We start from the raw sequence: 19,914 nt of genomic DNA, 5'->3' as shown, positions 1-19,914 counted from the left end.
GGCGAGAGAACAGAGAAAGCCCCCTTCCTCTGTCTAACTGCTCAGATGCAGCAGTCAATACTAACCGTGGCATCTCAGGGGCTAATTGGATGGGATCAGAGTTACCTTCAATCTTTCAATCCTGGCTGCTGACGGCAGATGTCAGCTGTATGAAGCTGGAATCTGCCATTATTTATTTATTCTATGCACTTATGTAGCACCACTATATTCCCGCAGTGCTTTACAGACATTAGCATCAAGCTGCCCCCAATGGAGAGTGTGGGTAGAAACCGGAGGAAACGCACACAAACTCAGGGAGAACATACAAACTCCATGTAGCAAATCAATTGGTCAAATTCAAACCTAGGACCTTGACAATGCAAGGCACCAGCACTAACCACTGAGCCACCGTGTTGCCCATTGTTTTGCACAAAGGGGTGAAACATAAATAATATTGCCATACATACATATAAATAGCGCTGCTATATGCTGTACATACCATACACATAAAAAATGCCACCATAACATACATATAATCTCACCATATACACTACACATAAATAATGTTGAAGGAAGGAAGGCAGCCGCACTGTATAAATTTGCCCTTATGGGCCACACATCAGGCTCTATGTGGCTCATGGCCCACCAGTTGGGCAACATCTCAAAAAGTGTCCTAGCTCCACTGTAGCGTCCGATTACAGACAGGTAAAACACAGCTCTCTGGCTGTAGCCATCCCATATCTATGTGGTGATGTGTCACTAGGTTCACAGTTTGGATGGTTTGAGTAATTTATTCATTTTGTATAAAATTTGCAATAATCCTTGATTACCTGTTTTGAAGAGCCCTGCAGCTGAGGACTCTTGTTTATGGTAAAGAGATTCTTCATTAATTTTTTCCTAATTTTTGAAGTTGTTATTTAGAATTTTTTTTAAATTATTTTTAAGAAACTTAAAGTTGAATTACAAAGAACAGCTAATGTTAGTGAGAGGGGAGCACGGAACCCACAATTTGGTTCATCCGCCTCTTAATAAATTAGGTGCATCTCATTTTGGTGCACAGGCATCAAGACTATAGGAACACCAGTCTTGATAAATGTGCCACAGTGTGTTATTCTGGAACTGTATCATACACATTCCGAATCTGGTGCCCATAGTTTTCTATGGGCCCGTAATATGGAAATTCAGAATAACGGGAGCGTGCTACATTATGTGCTGTAATACAGAGGTACCCTGTTCTAGAAGTGTTGTATCTGGTGAGTCAGGGGGGCATCATAGGACAGCACAGGAAGGACCCATGTGTGCAAAGAACAACCCACAAATGATAAATGTGGCCTTCAGCATCAGGCCTTACACAACATTGCACTTAAACTCATCCTTGGTAGCTGTGCACTTCAGGTGCCAATAATGGACGTTTATGTGTCTATCCCAAACAGTTGTGTTGATTTGGTATGTATGCAGGTGGGCACAGTTTGCTGGGGGGAGCTCGGGTTATATGTGTGGATGCCATGGCCGAATTGGCCATAGACCTTACAGGGAATTTCCCGGTGGGCCGATGCCCAGGGGGCCACCTGTGCCTCACGGCCGGGCAGTGGAAGTTTTTGGGGATGTATTTTGTGCTGTTGACAGCAGTATTTTGTGATGGACTATGGTATTTGGCTCTGTTGGGGTAGTATATTGTGCCACAATATGGTATTGCTGGCCCTGCCTTCCATCAATTTGGACCCAACTACAAAACGGGGCCACTTTTAGTATTTTTTTCCAGGGCCAATTTAAATTCCCTGTCCGCCCCTGGTGGATGCAGTAGCATGGTGAGCATGGGTTCCATTATAGTAAAACAAATCTAGAATACAATGCATTCGGAAAGTCTTCAGACCCTTTCATGTTTCTACATTTTGTTATGTTGCAGCCTTGTGCAATTTTTTTAAAAAATAATTAAAGTTTTCCCCATCAATCTTCAGTCAATACTCAATACTCCATACAGTACAACAATTTAAAAAAAAATGTATGTAGCAAAACAAATGACAATAAACAGTAGGTCCTGGTTGAAGACCTGGTAGCAGATATAAAAAAATAATAGAACTAGAAAAAAAAAAAAAAGTTATGAAAGTTTTAAATACACAAAAGCATGCACATCACTATTAGAATAACCATACTCCTTAGAGAAGACCAGGGAAGTCTAAGAGCACAGTTTAGTAGCAGCATCTGAAAGGCGGAGTGGTCCAACCATGACTCTTTAGAGAAGTTCAGGGACTCTTTAGTGTGCTGGCAGGGCACCCCCACCCCCCATCCCCACACCAACTGTGTGGTCTGCCACAGAGAAATCTACAGGTCTCTTGTAATGATGTCTTCTCCTATATGACTGACGCAGTCCCACAGAAGGCCAGGTCTACAGTCATGTTACTATGCAAGAGATACCTGAAAGGCCAAAAGGGGAGTGAGTATTACATTTGGAGTTTGTTGCAGATTTTAGCTTTCCCATTGATCTCAATGTAGCAAATCACTCGGCCAAAACACATGCCCATTGTACATCAGAAATCGATACTTATCAGAAAAATTTAGCACCATAAATCCAGACTGAAAGTTTGCAGCAATTCCGTTGTATGTGTAGTACCCCAGACTTGGAAGTACTACAAACGGTATATTGTTGTGCATTATGTTTCTATTGTTTGCTTCTGGCCGTATTTCCCTTCAAGGAATGGTTGGCAAAGGTTGGCAAGGAACAGAGCTAACCACACTGTTCCTCCCCTCTTGGCAGGAGTGGGTTAGACCTGCACCCTGCTAAGAGTTCCTGTCCAGAGACAGCGAGGAGAGGAAGCACACTGCAGAGCTCCTGCTCCTGTTACAAATTCTCCAGAGAGAACAACTCTAATTGTTCTGAAGAAAAGCCTTGAGGTTCCAGACAGCAGAGTGAACTGCTACCATCAGCATTGAAGACACTGCTGCTAGGTGTGGGATTACAGCCAAACCACCCATCACCAAACAACCACTAGGCCAGTAGCACCTAAGTGCTGAATTGCCACCAACCAATCTGCCTCCATATCCTTACTAGTGATGAGCGGCAGGGGCAATATTCGAATTTGTGATATTTTGCAAATATTTTGTCGAATATTCGTCATATATTCGCGAATTCGAGATTATATTCTTGATTGCGAAAATCGTAATATTTGCGTAATGCAGGCGTGGGTCACTTATGCTACATTTTTCAAGCTGGTATAAGTACCCTACCCTCACTGTGCGATGTGAATTGAGATGTCACTGCCGTGTCTACAACTGTCTGGGGGTCGTTGATTTCTGATAGACTTCAAACACAGTCCATAGACAGCAGCTTCTCTCCAATGTACACAGGAATGATAAGGATTACCCTGCCATAGATGTAGAAAACTGGATGATGACAGCTCTATTATTAGACACTCAAAGTAAGACAGGAGAAGAGTATGATGTAAGTGACAAGGACTTATCATATGCTGGATACAAGCCCTAAGGCTTTCTTCAAACATAGTTTTTGTGGAAGCTTTTTGGACTCGTAAAAAAAAAAAAAAAACACCATGGAATTCCTGCGTTTTATTTTTTTACCACTGTTGTTTTTGGTCACAAATTTTTATATGCATTTTTTGGGCATTTTTTTCCCTTCTAGTGAAGTTTTTGTGAAAGTCAAATTTCCCACAAGTGTATTCAGTGCGAGAAATACAATCCATGTGTCAGAGGTATTTCCTTCCCATCCTGAATACTGCACCTGTGACATGGACCCAGGCATTCTAATGATTTATAATGCTGTGTGTTCCTGCCTGACCTCAAATCTAATGAATTGTACTCACATAATGCCGTCAGTACAAATCAATGAGAGTTGAGGTCACACAGGAACACACAGTATTATAAATCATTATAATGCCCCAGGTCCATTTCATAGGAGCAGCATTCAAGGCTATGGACACCTTCGGGGCAATTGTTTTTGACTCATTTTGGGCAAATAATAATGTTTTTAATTGGTCTTTATTAAAAATATTCAGCTGTTTCTGAGATACATTGGTTAAAAATCAGTCTGTTTCCAAACTGTCACAGTTTTCTTTTAATCCTGTCATCTGATGGCTCGTGTGAAGCTCTTATCTCTGATCTCCTAACCTCATAAACACACATTATAGCTCAATTCTTATCAAACTGGTAAGAATATGGCTTAAGTAACCAAGCCAGGTTTAACAGGAGTCAGTAACCAGGCCAAGATTAACAAAGCAAATGTCCTTCTTTACCTTCATGCAAAATAGGAGTTGTAGTACATCCAATAATGATCTGTACACAGTACAGGTTCTTCCCAGATGTCTGTGCATGAGTTAGGCAATTTAGGAAGCAAAGGTCCTTTGCTTACACTATTGCTAAAGTCTCTCTTAATAGAATCTCTGGCTAGCAACTGTATTCTATCAACAATGCCTCCAATTTGCCAGGCCCTGTGCATGTTCCATGATATGACTGGCCAAGTCATTACTGAGGTTGTGTAGGGTGTCTTTACATGTTACCCCTCCATAGCAGCACCGCCGGGAAAGCTTTACACATGTTATCTTGTTGACTCACTCCTCTCCTGGCCGTGCAGATTCTCCAATCTTGTCTCTTCTTCGTCTTGCTGTAGCAGAAGCAGAGGATCCTTCAGAGATCTGTTAGTCTTTGGATTCTTGAAGCTAGAGGCCTGAGGAGAGGAACACATAGAGTCTGCTCCCTGCCTCCTTCAATCTATCCCTACATCTGCCTAGAATTCTCTAGAGCTAGGGTTGGAGCCAGCCCACAACCTAAGCTCCCTAAGAGGGCTGAGCTAAGATAATTAACCCTGGCTGTGCTTACCCCATGCTCAGAATATACACCACACTGCATAGCATTACCTTACTTGTGAGTATAGATTTAAAACACAGTCTGGAAGCCTGCAGCCACCACTACAAGAACTGTATATAATAATGTGCCATTATTGAGTTCATTGTATAAACAGTATGCAGCAAGCTCCCCCTAGTGGTGGCTTCAGGCACACTGAATATTTTATTTTAAAACTATATATAGTAACTGTGGAGTAGCAGTGTTCAGATAGTAACTGTGGAGTAGCAGTGTTCAGCTTGTAACTGTGGAGTAGCAGTGTTCAGCTTGTAACTGTGGAGTAGCTGATCTAGAACACTGCCACAGGACTTCACTGTAGACACAGGGCTGGTAACTGAACACACTTTATCTAATCAGTAGATACAAACCTGACAATGCCAAATATGCATAGTTTTTTTTTTACGTTTTAGGGGCCGGTGCAACCATATAGGCGAACTAGGCGTTCGCCTAGGGCACCGGCCTGCTGGGGTCGCCCTGGTGGCCTCCCCCTGACTGGGGCTGCAGCCCTGGTCGAGCAGCTCTTGAGCCGCCCCCAGCGCCGTTACAAGGGGGCCAGGAGGTGGAGGTCCTTCTTAAATATGGCAAAGCAGGCATCTGCTTACCCCGATGGCAGGTGCCTGCTCTGCCAGTAAATTACCGGAGGAGAGGAGGCGGGCGGCAAGGGAGGCTGTTCTAGCAGCTGCCCACTCCTCCCTCGTGCGCCTTCTGTGATGCCGGAATATGACGTCATTCCGGCCTCGGCATACTAAACGGCGCGCTGGAGGACTGAGGAGCTGCACCACACTGGACCCCAGGGAGGTGAGTGTTTAAGTGTTTGACTGATTGTCTGTCTGCCTGTGTATTTATGTCAGTTAATGAGTGTATGTATGTCTGTCTTTCTGTCAGTAAATGTATGTGTGTCTGTCATTGAGTGTCTGTGTGTGTATGTCAGTGAGTGAGTGTTTGTCAGTGAGTGTGGATGCATGTCGGTCAGTAAGTGTCTGTGTGTTTGTCAGTGAGTATATGTGTGTGTTTGTCTGTCAGTGAGTTTCTGTGTGTGTGTGTTTCAGTGGGTAGGTGTATGTCTGTCAGTGTGTGTGTGCGTCTGTCAGTGAGTTTCTGTGTGTGTGTGTTTCAGTGGGTAGGTGTGTGTCTGTCAGTGAGTGTATGTGTGTCTGTCAGTGAGTATGTCTGTCAGTGAGTTTCTGTGTACGTCATTCAGTGAGTGTCTGAGTGTGTGTCTGTCTGTCAGTGTGTATCTGTCTGTCAGTGAGTGAGTGACATGAGGGGGCGGCAAAATGGATCTTTGCCTAGGGCGGTAAAAATCCTTGCACCGGCCCTGTATAATATGTGCTGCTCCAGTTACGCTTATTGAGTATGAACTTTATTCTAGTGACATATCCATGGCACATACCGGTACTGTATTTCTACTGCAATATTTGATAAATTGAGTTTGTATGAATTATCTGCTTTGCCTTCTTTTGTAACTTTGGCACAAATTGTTCTGTACATTTCTCTGATGTATATTGGATATCTTACAGTCATGTGAAAAAATTAGGACACCCTTTGAAAGCATGTGGTTTTTTGTAACATTTTTAATAAAAGGTTATTTCATCTCCGTTTCAACAATACAGAGAGATTAAAGTAATCCAACTAAACAAAGAAAACTGAAGAAAAGTCTTTTCAAGATCTTCTGTAAATGTCATTCTACAAAAATGCCTATTCTAACTGAGGAAAAAGATAGGACACCCTCACATGTATTCCCTCTTAAATTGGCTCAGATCTCACACAGGTATATCACACCAGGTGCACATAATTAGTAGATCGTTACTCTGCATGTTGAATGAGGTTTGCCCTATTTAAACCTCAGACATTTAGTTTGGTGTGCTCCTGACTGTTGAAGTGAGAGTGAGCACCATGGTGAGAGCAAAAGAGCTGTCAGAGGACTTCAGAAAAAAGATTGTAGCAGCCTATGAGTCTGGGAAGGGATTTAAAAAGATCTCAAAAGATTTTGAAATCAGCCATTCCACTGTCCGGAAGATAGTCTACAAGTGGAGGGCTTTCAAAACAACTGCCAACATGCCCAGGACTGGTCGCCCCAGCAAGTTCACCCCAAGAGCAGACCGCAAGATGCTAAAAGAGGTCTCCAAAAACCCTAAAGTGTCATCTCGAGAACTACAGCAGGCTCTGGCTACTGTTGATGTAGAAGTACATGCCTCTACAATCAGAAAGAGACTGTACAAGTTTAACTTGCATGGGAGGTGTGCAAGGAGGAAACCTTTGCTTTCCAAGAGAAACATCGAGGCCAGACTGACATTTGCCAGAGATAAAGTTGACAAAGACCAGGACTTCTGGAATAATGTTCTTTGGACAGATGAGTCCAAAATTGAATTATTTGGACACAACAGCAGAGGACATGTTTGGCGTAAACCAAACACAGCATTCCAAGAAAAGAACCTCATACCAACTGTGAAGCATGGAGGTGGAAGTGTCATGGTTTGGGGCTGCTTTGCTGCAGCAGGACCTGGTCAGCTCACCATCATAGAATCCACGATGAATTCTACTGTGTATCAGAAGGTGCTTGAAGAACATGTGAGACCATCAGTTAGAAAATTAAAGCTGAAGCGAAACTGGACCATGCAACATGACAATGACCCAAAACATACTAGTAAATCAACCAAAGATTGGCTGAAAAAGAAGAAATGGAGAGTCCTGGAATGGCCAAGTCAAAGTCCAGATTTGAATCCCATTGAGATGCTGTGGGGTGACTTGAAAAGGGCTGTACGTGCAAGAAACCCCTCAAACATCTCACAGCTGAAAAAGTTCTGCATTGAGGAGTGGGGTAAAATTTCCTCAGACCGATGTCGAAGACTGGTAGATGGCTACAAGAACCGTCTCACTGCAGTTATTTCAGCCAAAGGAGGTAACACTCGCTATTAGGGGCAAGGGTGTCCTATCTTTTTCCTCAGTTAGAATAGGCATTTTTGTAGAATGACATTTACAGAAGATCTTGAAAAGACTTTTCTTCAGTTTTCTTTGTTTAGTCGGATTACTTTAATCTCTCTGTATTGTTGAAACGGAGATGAAATAACCTTTTATTAAAAATGTTACAAAAAACCACATGCTTTCAAAGGGTGTCCTAATTTTTTCACATGACTGTATATGTATACATATACAATGGGGGGACATGTAGAAAATCAGATACATCTCTTTTGTAGCTTCAAAAACTCATGGCGATTGTGACATTTTCTGCGATGTTTTTGGTCACATTTTGCGACATTTGGTGATCCTCGCCATTTCATAAATTAGTCACTGGCACACAAAGCAAAATCAGACTTAAAACGGACACAAAAGCAACCTCAAATGACTAATGTTCCTCAAAGACTTTAATTTGCACTATTCATGTATTTTATTTATTTAATGTATTTTTTTAAATTTTTTTGCTGAAGGTCAATGTTGACCGTGATATTCGGTAATATACGAGTGTTAGGGCTCTTTCACACAAGCGGCTCCCGTGCGTGGAATCCGCTGCGTGAATGACAGCCAAGCCCCATCCTGGACTGCAGAGGCACGGAGCAGTAACATGATGGATAATGCTCTTTGCCTCTCTGTGACCTTTTTACTACAAAATCACAGTGAGATAAAGTTGTCACCGTGATTTTGTAGTAAAAAGATCACAGAGAGGCACGGAGCATTATCAGTCATGTTACTACTCCGTGTCTCTGCTGTCCGGAACGGGGCTTGGCTGTCTTTCACGCATTGGATTCCATGCACGACATTCGCTCGTGTGAAAGAGCCCTTACTGGATATGGAATAATGACTTCTGCACCTGATAAAGGCTATTTGCATTAATAAAATTATTCGCTGAAGCATGCTATTAAGATTGTCGTGGTACTGGAGAAAGCACCAGAGAGATGGAAAATACTCAAATTACTGTATTTAGACACAATAATCTCCACAATCTCTATTACATATGAACAGCTGCCTTATGGATCCGACAATTAACTTATTTTTGCTATGCTGATACATCTAAAAAAAATGTCTCTTAAGATTTTTATCCTGTTTTATCAGTTCTTTCAAAGCAAAAAAATTTACCTATGGCCCAGTAAGTACAGTATGTAAGTAAGGCTACTTTCACACTAGCGTTGTTTGAATCCGGCGTTCAATTCCGTCAACGGAACTGCCCGCCGGATCCGGAAAAATGTGTGAAAACTGATTACATTTGAATCCTGATCAGGATTTTGATCACAAATCACAATGAAAAAATGCATTGGAAAAAACGGATCCGCCATTTATGGACTTTAACTTTTTTTTCACATTTTTCGGGTTTAACATGCAAAAGCCGGATCTGTTTTGACGGAACACACGGCGCCGGATCCGGCGTTAATGCAAGTCAATGGGAAAAAGGCCGGATCTGGCGTTCAGTCAAAGTGTTCCGGATTTTTGACCGGAGGTAAAAATACAACATGCTATGGTTTTCTGAAAAGCCTGATCAGTTAAAAAGACTGAACTGAAGACATCCTGATGCATCCTGAACGGATTTATCTCAATTCAGAATACATTAGGATAAAACTGATCAGTTCTTTTCCGGATTTGAGCCCCTAGGACGGAACTCAGCGCCGGAAAAGAAAAACGCTAGTGTGAAAGTACCCTAAGGCTACTTTCTCATTAGCGTTTTTTGCGAATCCGTCATGACCACCATGAGAAAACTGATCCATCCCTCATTGACTTACATTGTGTGCCAGGACGGATCCGTCTTGCTCCGCACCACAGGGCGGACAGAAAAATACTGCAGGCAGCGTTTTGGTGTCCTCTTCCAGAACAGAATGGTGACTGATTGGAGGCAAACTGATGCATTCTGAGCAGATCCTTTTCCATTTAGAATTTATTAGGGCAAAAATTGATCCGTTTTGGACCGCTTGTGAGAGCCCTGAACGGAGTGAAAAACGCCAGAGTGAAAGTAGCCTAAGTCAGCTATGTTCAGAAACATGGCACCTTCTAAGTTATTCAGAGAACCTTTGAAATATAAATGTGCTCCTCAAGGCTAACCTGGTGTCTTCTCTTGCAGGTAATGCGTTTGTAGTAAGCCTGGCCTTTGCAGACCTGGTGGTGGCCTTGTATCCCTACCCGTTAGTCCTGGTGGCTATATTTAAAAACGGTTGGGTTCTTGGAGAGATTCATTGCAAAGTGAGTGGATTTGTCATGGGCCTCAGCGTCATTGGATCCATCTTCAACATCACAGGGATTGCCATCAACCGGTATTGCTACATCTGCCACAGCTTTGTCTATGACAAGCTCTTCAGACCTTGGAATACAATGCTTTATGTATGTCTTATCTGGGTCCTCACCATTCTGGCCACAGTTCCGAACTTTTTTCTTGGGTCTCTGGAATATGACCCTCGGATCTATTCCTGTACTTTTACTCAGACTGTAAGCTCCTCATACACCATCACGGTTGTGGTCATCCATTTCATTGTTCCAATCACTGTGGTGACGTTTTGCTATCTCCGAATATGGATTTTGGTCATTCAAGTAAGAAGGAAGGTCAAATCCGAGATGAAGCCTAGGATGAAGCAAAGTGACTTCAGGAACTTTCTTACTATGTTTGTAGTCTTTGTCATTTTTGCTTTTTGTTGGGCTCCTCTGAACTTCATCGGTTTAGCCGTGGCCATCAACCCTACGAAAGTAGCACCCAAAATTCCTGAGTGGTTGTTTGTCTTAAGTTACTTCATGGCTTACTTTAATAGTTGCCTTAATGCTGTGATTTATGGACTTCTAAACCAAAACTTTCGGAAAGAATACAAAAGGATTTTAATGTCACTGTGGATGCCAAGGTTATTCTTTCAGGAACTCTCTAGAGCAGCGACAGAGTGCCCTAAAAGCAAACCTTCTCCTGCCCTGAATAACAATAATCAGATGAGAACTGATACTGTCTGATTCTACTGTGAAGGACAAATGACCAAGAGCCATTGAACATACTGAACACATGCCGGTGTTCACCTTCTTTTACGTTGAATTTGTTTTGCTTCAATTTTAAAAAAAATCTCTAAAAGAAAAAATAAACATGAAAATGCTATTTTTCCATCAGAAAATATGTATAGATTTTTTTAAATGAACTGATGAGATTATTGGATTGTGTATATATTGTATGGAAATCCTGAGGCATAGTCCCAAATCCTTTTAAATGGACTATTTACACTATTTCCCCTATGTACTTTTTCAGAAAGACTTATCTTTCAATATCTGGAACTCAAGTAGCCAAAACTGGTCATAAAATTGTTAAAGTGTAACCTCCAGTTATAAACAAGTACTGATAAATATTTTAAAAAAACTTTGTAATATATTTGATTTAAGAATGATGCTTTCTCTTGGGCTTCTCAGGCTACATTCCTCCTCTTTCCCTTCACTTAGCCTGTTATCTCTAGTAGCTCCTGTCTCCTTTCCAGCCTCACACACAGAAGTTTTTTTGTAAAAGGAGAGGGGATGAAGAGGCTGCTGTATGCTACTTAGTTATTTATTACCTCATTCTGGACATTGTTAGAGCCTTATCCTACTAGATGTCGTAGAGTCAAACGTTCTAAATACAGCAGAGCAAAGAAACTGCAGTTTGTGCATCTCTCATCCAGCAACCTCCTTTACCCCTCTCCTTTCTCCCAAGAATTCAATGTTAAAAGCAATAAATAACAAACCAGAAGGAAGTATTTTTCTATAAAAAAGATATATTACAAAGTTTCTTATAGTCACCTGTACTATTCACTTGTGGAATGTTGTTTTATATCTGGAGGTGCACTTTAAAAATATATACATATACACTTTTGCAACCACATTTTTCTGTTGCTCCAATACATCTAAAAAATACTTTGTTAATAACATCCTAGAGTTTGTGTACACAGCTCTTATGCATACCTAAATGTCTCTATGGTTACAGCACATATACTTTAACTGATTGTGTAAGGTTATGTTCAGACATCAAATTAAAATTGGCGCTGCACCCTTGTATTTCTGCAGCAGATTTCCACAATGGTGCTAATCTTTGGTGTTTGTGCATAATTTCCCCCCCCCCCCCCCCCACATAGCAGGAAAGATTTAAAAAAATACAAAAATGTTCCCTTGCATGTGAGCAAAAAGATGAGATGAGCATCCAATAGAGGTGCCTGGCAGCGGCTTATTCCTTCCTTTCGAGAACACTTGCATACTTGGCCAAGCCTGTATAGTATGTGGATGAAGAAGGAGGGTCGTTTCTGAGTCAAACAAAATTTGGCAATGGTGCCTGGCTACTTTAACAGTTGACTGCAGGATCACATTACTTACACAGGGTTTATTTGTAGACTGCAACTAGAGATGAGCGAAGTTATGAAAAATTCGATTCAGCTGCTTCGCCAAATTTCACAAAGAAATTCGCTTTGTGACGGATTACAGTACTTCATCACGAACTAACCCGGTAAAAAAAAAAAAAAAAACACTCACCTTATCCATTTGATCGCGTGGAGGCCGCCGCAGCCATCTTGGCGCGAAATCTCCAGTGGCCTCTTTGCACACAAATAGATGAGGTGAGTGTGTATTTTTTTCTTTTTACAGCCATTTCAGGGAAAATTGATTCGCGAGGAAATTCGGCTTCACTGCAAATGAAATTTTTCCTGAAATTCAGATAGAAGTCCACTTTGAATACTTCAATCCACTCAACACTAACCGCAACCATAGAGACGCAAGGTTCTGCAGAGAAGCCGTATACAACACATAGTACAATATTTTAGAGGAAGATTTTTTTAGGAAGTTGCTTATTTTTTTATTTTAGATGCAAAGCGATAAAAAGAATTGGTGACAGAAGCGGGCATGTGTTTTATTGACAGATCAGTGTCAGAGCAATAATCACAGCTTCTGTGGTGACTAAATATTTTGACCTGCTTAAAGGGAACCTGTCACGTTGAACATTGTGTCTAAGCTTCATGTTATAGAGCAGGAGGAGCTGAGCAGATTGATGTATCGTTTTATAGGAAAGGATTTCATTCATTTAAAGGAGTTGTCCCATGAAAAATGTTATACAGTTTTCAAACCAGCACCTGGATCTACTTTTGTATTTACATGTAAAACAAAAATGTTGTATAGCCACTGAGCCATTTAGTAAAACGTATCTTTATAGCACCACTTAATTTCTTATTTCTTTGCCCTGCTCACTGAGATGGCCGCACATGCTCAGTTTCATCTTTCAACTGCCTCCTGAGCTGTGATAGGGAGAGCATGGACACGCCTCCTGAGCTGTGATAGGGAGAGCATGGACACGCCCCCTGAGCTGTGATAGGGAGAGCATGGACACGCCCCCTGAGCTGTGATAGGGAGAGCATGGACACGACCCCTGAGCTGTAGCAGAAAAGACACTCCCCTTCAGCGGTCAGCTTGATATAAATCTAGCAGAACAATGAATGGGGAGATCTCTGGATCCATGTGAGGTACAGGGCTGGTTGTAGCTTTGTCAGAAAGCTATTGTCATGGACTATATGATGTCTGATTTTCATTCTTTTACATTATTCATGGAATAACCCCTTTTAATTCCTGCTCATTCTGGTTTTGAAGTTCAAGAGGCGGTCCTATCAGTGATTGAGAGCTAGCTCATAGAGGGAAGGCTGTCAATCACTGATAGGGCAGCCTCCTGGACCTTATATAGTAGTTTAAATGCAGATGTAGCAGTACTAAATGTGTCACTTTACTGTCCCTGTGTGCACAGTGAAAACTAGAGCCGGATTACAGGAGGAGCAAAGTGACCTACAGCCTCCACAATCTATGGGTCTCCATCATTAGATAATTAGCACATGCAATATGGGAAAGCCATACAGTATGTGCTGTTTTTTGGCACCTTATGGAAGTGTTATTATTCGGCAGTGTACTTTATGGCAGTGCTATTATTGGCCATTTTAAGTCAGTGTTTTATTGGGCATTTTATGGCAGTGCTATTATTGGCCAGTGTGCATTATGGCAGTGTAATTATTGGTCATTTTATAGAAGTGCACTTATTGGGCATTTTATAGAAGGGCTATTATTGGGCACTTTATGGCAGTGTAATTATTGGGTACGTTATGGAAGTGTTATTATTGGGCATTTTTTGGCAGAGCTATTATTCGGCACTTTATAGCAGTGCTATTATTCAGCACTTTATGGCAGTGTTATGATTGGTCAGTGTACTTTATGGCAGTGGGCATTGGGCATTTTATGACAGTGCTATTATTGGGCATTTTATGGCAGTGCTATTATTAGGTAGTTTATGGCAGTGCTGTTATTCATCACATTATGGCAGTGGTATGATTGGTCAGTGTACTTTATGGCATTGGGCATTTTATGACAGTGCTATTATCGGGCATTTTATGGCATCGCTATTATTGGACCTTTCATGGCTCTGGTATTATTGGGCACTTTTTGGCAGTGCTATTATTGGGCCTTTTATGGCTGTGTTTTTTTTAAACTCTTTATTAAACTTACAATTTGGATATTTTATGATGTTTTTATTATTGGGCACGATATAGCTGAGTTATCATTGAGCACTTTATGGCACTTATTATTTGGGTATTTTATGACACTTTTATTACTGCCCCCTTTATTCCAGTTTTTAACACTTATTATTGGGTACTTTAGGGCATTATAATTATTATTATTATTATTGACACTGCATATCAGGTATTAAGACATAGCATGGTGCTTCCATAAGGCCCATATTGCTGAAGTATTCCTTTATTCTACAAATTATTCTTATTCTGTTTTGTAAGGGGATGGAGGAGCCTGTGGATTGTTGTGTTCCCAGAAACCTTCTCAACCATTGATCTTGGCACTGAGTTTTAACTTACTTAGCAGGTTATACATAATTCCAAAAATAACAAATCCTATAACGATAGGTTGTCAAAAAGTACAGACGCAGCTCTACAACTTCTCCAGCATTATCCATAGACAAGCACAGTCGGTGTGCCATCCTAGAGACTGTATGATTCATGTTGTACAAATCCATGATACTGAGCCAACGGCCTGTCAATTTTACATGGAGGCGTTCAGATATTTTATGGCTTGCTCCATTGCATGCCAGATATCAGACAATTCTATTGGAGAATATCTCTGAGTTCACAATACAGATCCAGTACATCGCCATATTGGCTTTGTGAATGCGGAAATGCGTGAGCCCTTAGATCAAGACTCCCAAGTCCTCCTCTGAAGAGTTGCATTGGAAGGTGTGGATTCGCATGTACTGTCCCTTTAAATAGGTGCTATCAGCTTTCTGCTTGGGTAAAAAGGTACAGTATCAATCAAGTCCATGGTCACATGAATAACCAGCATGCCATGCTACATTTCAGAATCGGGGCGTCTACAGTATTCACAATGCAATAAAAAAAAATCTAAATGTTAAGATCAAAGTTTTTTATTCTTGATTTCATAAAATCCGATTTCAACGATGTGGTGCTTATTATCAAACAAGAAGACAATACTGTACAATATATTGTTTTATGCATCTTAGGAGAGCGATTGTATCACAGTTTATTTGAACTATTTTTGTATGTCATATTGTTATCTACAGAATGATTTCTCATTAAAGAATGCAATCCTCCTGCTGCTTCTTAACTGGTTTATGTTATTGAGCTGAAATCGTTGGTGGCGTAAGTAGAGTCTATAATGGGTGAAGTTCAACAGTTTTTAATTGAATAAACTTGTGTCATCCAAACAATACTTGATCTTTCTCTTGGCTCCAGTAGACTAAGGGTAAACTGGCAGGTAAACTTGAATACTTTGCTTTATCAATCTGCTGCTGTGCTAATCTCTGGCTTCAGTCTGGTTCCTATCCGCTTCAGTTACTGTCTCTTATGAGATTGAGGTATCCTGTGACCCATTTTACAGAGTAGGGGTTTTGGCTCTGTTTTGCCTCTCAGAGCTACCAAGGGGTCATTTATCAAACTGGTGTAAAATGAAACTGACTTAGTTGCCCATAGCAACCAATTAGATTCCACCTTTCATTTTGGACAGCTGGTTTGGAAAATGAAAGGTGAAATCTGATTGATTGCTGTGGGCAACTAAGCCAGTTCTACTTTACACCAATATAATAAATGACCCCCTAAGTCTATTTATATCAGAAGTGGGCTGCTCTCTGAGCTGCTTTCCTAAAGCTCCTGCAGCAGTGGGGGAAAACGCTCCCTCACCACACTAAGCTGCCTCATTGTCTCTCTCAAACTCTGAACTCCTCTTACTCCACTCTCAACTCTGCTTCCCTTGGTAGCAAGCAGGACTAGCCCACTTCTGCCCAAAAAGGGGGGAGAATAGAATGGTAAGTTCCATTCTATCTATAGATACTCTGCCAGATACAATGACACCTGCTGGTAAACCAGGCACAGGGAATGAAATAGAATACATTACAGTTACATAGCACTGTTGTTATGGCACAGTATCGGAGGATCTGGAATTAAATACACAGATGACATTCTCTGCTAGCCATTAGAGACAGAAGCTTGGTGTAAGAATGGTATTGCCCCCTCTGGGGTATTACAGCTGTCATAGGAAACAGTCAACAAGCTTGTTGTCAGACATGTCGCTACAGTGTCTGGTGGAATGACGGAAGGAGAATCACAAGAACAAGCTTCCCTTCACTGATACAATGTAACAAGTAGATTTGATAAAAGGAAGAAGAGAACAAAACGAGCGGCACTCACCGATGATAGGCAGGTAACTTTATTCCATGGCAGGAGGGGGGTGCAAGGGTTGCAGATACAGCAGCAAGTAAGCGACAGCCGTTTCGCGCGTGTATGCGCTTCTTCTGTCTTTCCATCACTGAAGAGGTCACGGCACCTTATATAGTGCACAGGAAGCCGCGTCATCACAGTAATTTGCCTAATTACTAATTAATCAACACCTGGCCTCTCAAAGGGAGGGCAGGGGTTTGAATCCAGCGGGACCTCTTCAATGATGTAAGGTGCATATATAAAAATACATAAACCAATAAGAACAAATCAAAATACGCAAATACAATAAACAAGAGTGGTTCATTACAAAAATACGCTCATATCAATTTTTTCATTTAGTCCCAGGGGACCCATTGCATCCGTGCGTAGGATCCATATGGCTTCTCTTCTCAGAAGCTCCCTTTCTCTATCACCACCTCTTTCAGTGCGGTTAACTACTTCAAGGCCAGCAAAAGTCAACACATTGGGATTTCCACTATGTGCCCTGTTCACCTGCTCTATTAACCGCGGAACACCCTTTCCTGTTTTTAAGGAATTTAGGTGTTCGCGGAATCTTTCAAATAAGCAGCGAATGGTTTTTCCGATGTAGAAGCGTCCGCATCTACATAAAATTATATAAACCACAAATTTGCTGCGGCAGGTAATGAGTGGAAAAACCCTGTGTTCTATCCCTGCAACAGAGATCACTTGTAATTGGGAATTGAAGCTGCAGAAGGAGCAGCTTCTGCAACTCCTATTCCCTTTTGGTCTCTGTTCAGACAGCCATGTGAAACGTTTTTTTCTGAAATGGCTAGTTACCACTTGATCGCGTATAGTATGGCATCTTCTAAACGCTATCACTGGTTTCATATCTTTCAATTGTTTTAGGGAATCGTCCCTCACTAGGATACTCCAATTTTTTTTTATGACCTGTTTTATCTTATCGGCCATAGGACTGAATTTAAAGGAAAAGGCGAAGGGTGGGGGCCCTTTTATTGAGGGTTTACCCTCCCTTAGTTCTGTCTGATGTACTTCTGATGCTTTTGTCATAGCTTGATTCAACAAGTCTGGGGGATACCCTCTATGTCTCAGCCTATCGCGCAGATCTTGCGCCTGTTTTTCATAACTCATTGAGGTGGTATTTATGCGCGCAAGTCTTCTGAATTGGCCATATGGCACTGATTGTTTCACTGTGCTTGGGTGATAGCCCCCCTCCTGCCATGGAATAAAGTTACCTGCCTATCATCGGTGAGTGCCGCTCGTTTTGTTCTCTTCTTCCTTTTATCATATATGCTCACTGCAGCTACAAGCTGAGCACCTCCGTGAAGCACCACTCCTCGGCGGTCGCACCTTGATAATTTTAGGTTTGGTGTAGTGCCACTGGTTTTCTGCACTACATTTCATATGAATTTTTTGGACTTTGCTCCTTACTGGTTCCGGTAGAGCACACACGCAACCTACTCATATGGATCAAATTGGTTCTGTACCAAATATGATGGACAGTTCAGCGGAGTCTGAACCTAAACCGGGAGTAATGGAAGGCAGAGAGGGGGCAGACGCATATTTTTTGCAGTGCAACCAAAAAGATATTTACGAAATACTCAGCACAAAAGCTCTGGAGGCAAAAGTGATACAAATGGCTACAAAAGAAGTCCGTATATATTGGAGAGTCAGCTCGCTTAAATCCTACCAGGAAAGCAAAAGAGTGCCAAGAGGTTTAAGAATTTTTAAGGAAATATCTCAGTTCCAAGAGGACCCACTTTTTGTCACTGAATGGCATCTGATCCACCAGGAATTTTTCCTCACCATTATGGACACAGTGCTAAAACAAAATGAGAAAGAATACGCTAAAATAACAACTGAACTACAGAAAGCAAAGACTGTCTTGGCTTCCCGCCATACTGACAGCCAATCGCAAGCCTTCCTGAAACGAATGGACAAAAAACTGACCATAATACAAATAAACGTGACAAGTTTTTACGTGATAAGCTAGATTACGACGCAGGCAAAATGTTCAACTGGGGTAACAAACAACAGATAAGGATACGCCCAAAAAGAAGGAATAGTGACTATTGGACATCAGATTCGGACTCTAGTGCCCATGATGATACAGACAACTCTTCTATGGACATGAACCCTTTAGACAGGGCATTAGAAGGGGAAGAGGGAATAGTAAGAAACAAAAACAAAAATATAGGGAAGCAAGGTTACAAACGCAAACAGGTATCCTGGAAACGATAGAGGAGGAACCTGCCAGTGAAGAGACTCTGGTGGTTATTTTTTCCGGGATCGAATTGCCTCGGGACTGTGAACGGGTGCTCAATAAGGGCCTCAACTACAGTCTTACGGAACAGTTCGATCCAGTACAATTCGAGATAGACCTATTTAAAGCCACCAGAACACTCAACCTCAAAAGAATATATGAGAACCCTATAGCCCCTAAAATACCTCCCATCCATCTTGAAGGGGAACGACCCATGAGTATCGGCCCTTTAGGTTTCAGCATCAATGCTACCTTTAGCGATGAGGAAATTTCCTGCATTGAGGCCCTGACAGATTCTGTGTTGAGGGATCAAGCACAGGATATTGAATGCTCTACGTTCACAGGGGGCATTCGCTCCACCTATTGTCCCCCCTTGCCCGCCGGCTCCAGCATTTACCTCTTTCAGCAAAGAGTGTTGGAAGAGGTTAAGGCTTTGCTATACCCCCGTGCTGAAAATAATCTCACAGATGTAGAGAAAAAAGCCTTAGAGTGGCTGAAAAATATAGAGGATCTAGTGGTGAAGCCGGCGGACAAGGGGGGTAATATAGTGATATTGAGCAAGTCTTACTATGTTTTCGAAGCACTTAGGCAATTGGATGATAGACAAGTGTATGAGAAATTGTGTACGGATCCCACTTGGAAAATCCTAAATACCCAGCGCAGGTTTCTACATACATACGTAGAGAAAAATGTAGTATCACGCCAGCAGGCAGAGAAACTGCTTCCGACTTTTCCGAGACGCCCCACCTGGTATTTTTTGCCTAAAATACACAAGTCACTGACCCAGCCCCCTGGGAGACCTATTGTCTCCGGGACTGGGTCAGTGACCGAACCGGTGTCCAGGTACATAGACTGGCTTTTGAGACCCATTGTTAAGATGATACCCTCGCATCTGAGGGACACTTCGGACCTCCTCCGGTCACTGACCGATATTCAGTGGCAGGAGGAGTTTCAACTTGTGTCCCTCGATGTGGAGAGTCTCTATACCCGGATCCCTCAGGATAAGGGCATTGAGGCAGTGATGGAAGTCCTACAGAATACAGATAGAAGTGAGGACTTCAAGATGTTTATCACGGAAGGCCTGAAACTAATTCTCACAAACAATGCCTTTTTTTTATGTTTGGAGATTCCTGGTATAAACAAAGAGTCGGTACCGCG

At 41.8% G+C, this 19,914-nt stretch overlaps 1 protein-coding gene across 1 annotated transcript in view; it reads left to right on the top strand.

Moving 5' to 3' along the window:
- Nucleotides 1-10,746, top strand: part of LOC122932696 (melatonin receptor type 1B) — a 220,462-nt gene extending 209,716 nt beyond the window's left edge. The window contains exon 2 of the mRNA XM_044287259.1: nucleotides 9,878-10,746. Coding sequence (XP_044143194.1) covers nucleotides 9,878-10,746 — 869 coding nt within the window. The remainder of the gene's footprint in view (nucleotides 1-9,877) is intronic.
- Nucleotides 10,747-19,914: the final 9,168 nt, after the last annotated feature.

This window comes from Bufo gargarizans, chromosome 3, assembly GCF_014858855.1.
Source record: "Bufo gargarizans isolate SCDJY-AF-19 chromosome 3, ASM1485885v1, whole genome shotgun sequence".
Classification (NCBI taxonomy): Eukaryota; Metazoa; Chordata; class Amphibia; order Anura; family Bufonidae; genus Bufo; species Bufo gargarizans.
The sequence above is the reverse complement of the archived record's forward strand: the minus strand, read 5'-3'. Positions and strand labels throughout refer to the sequence as shown.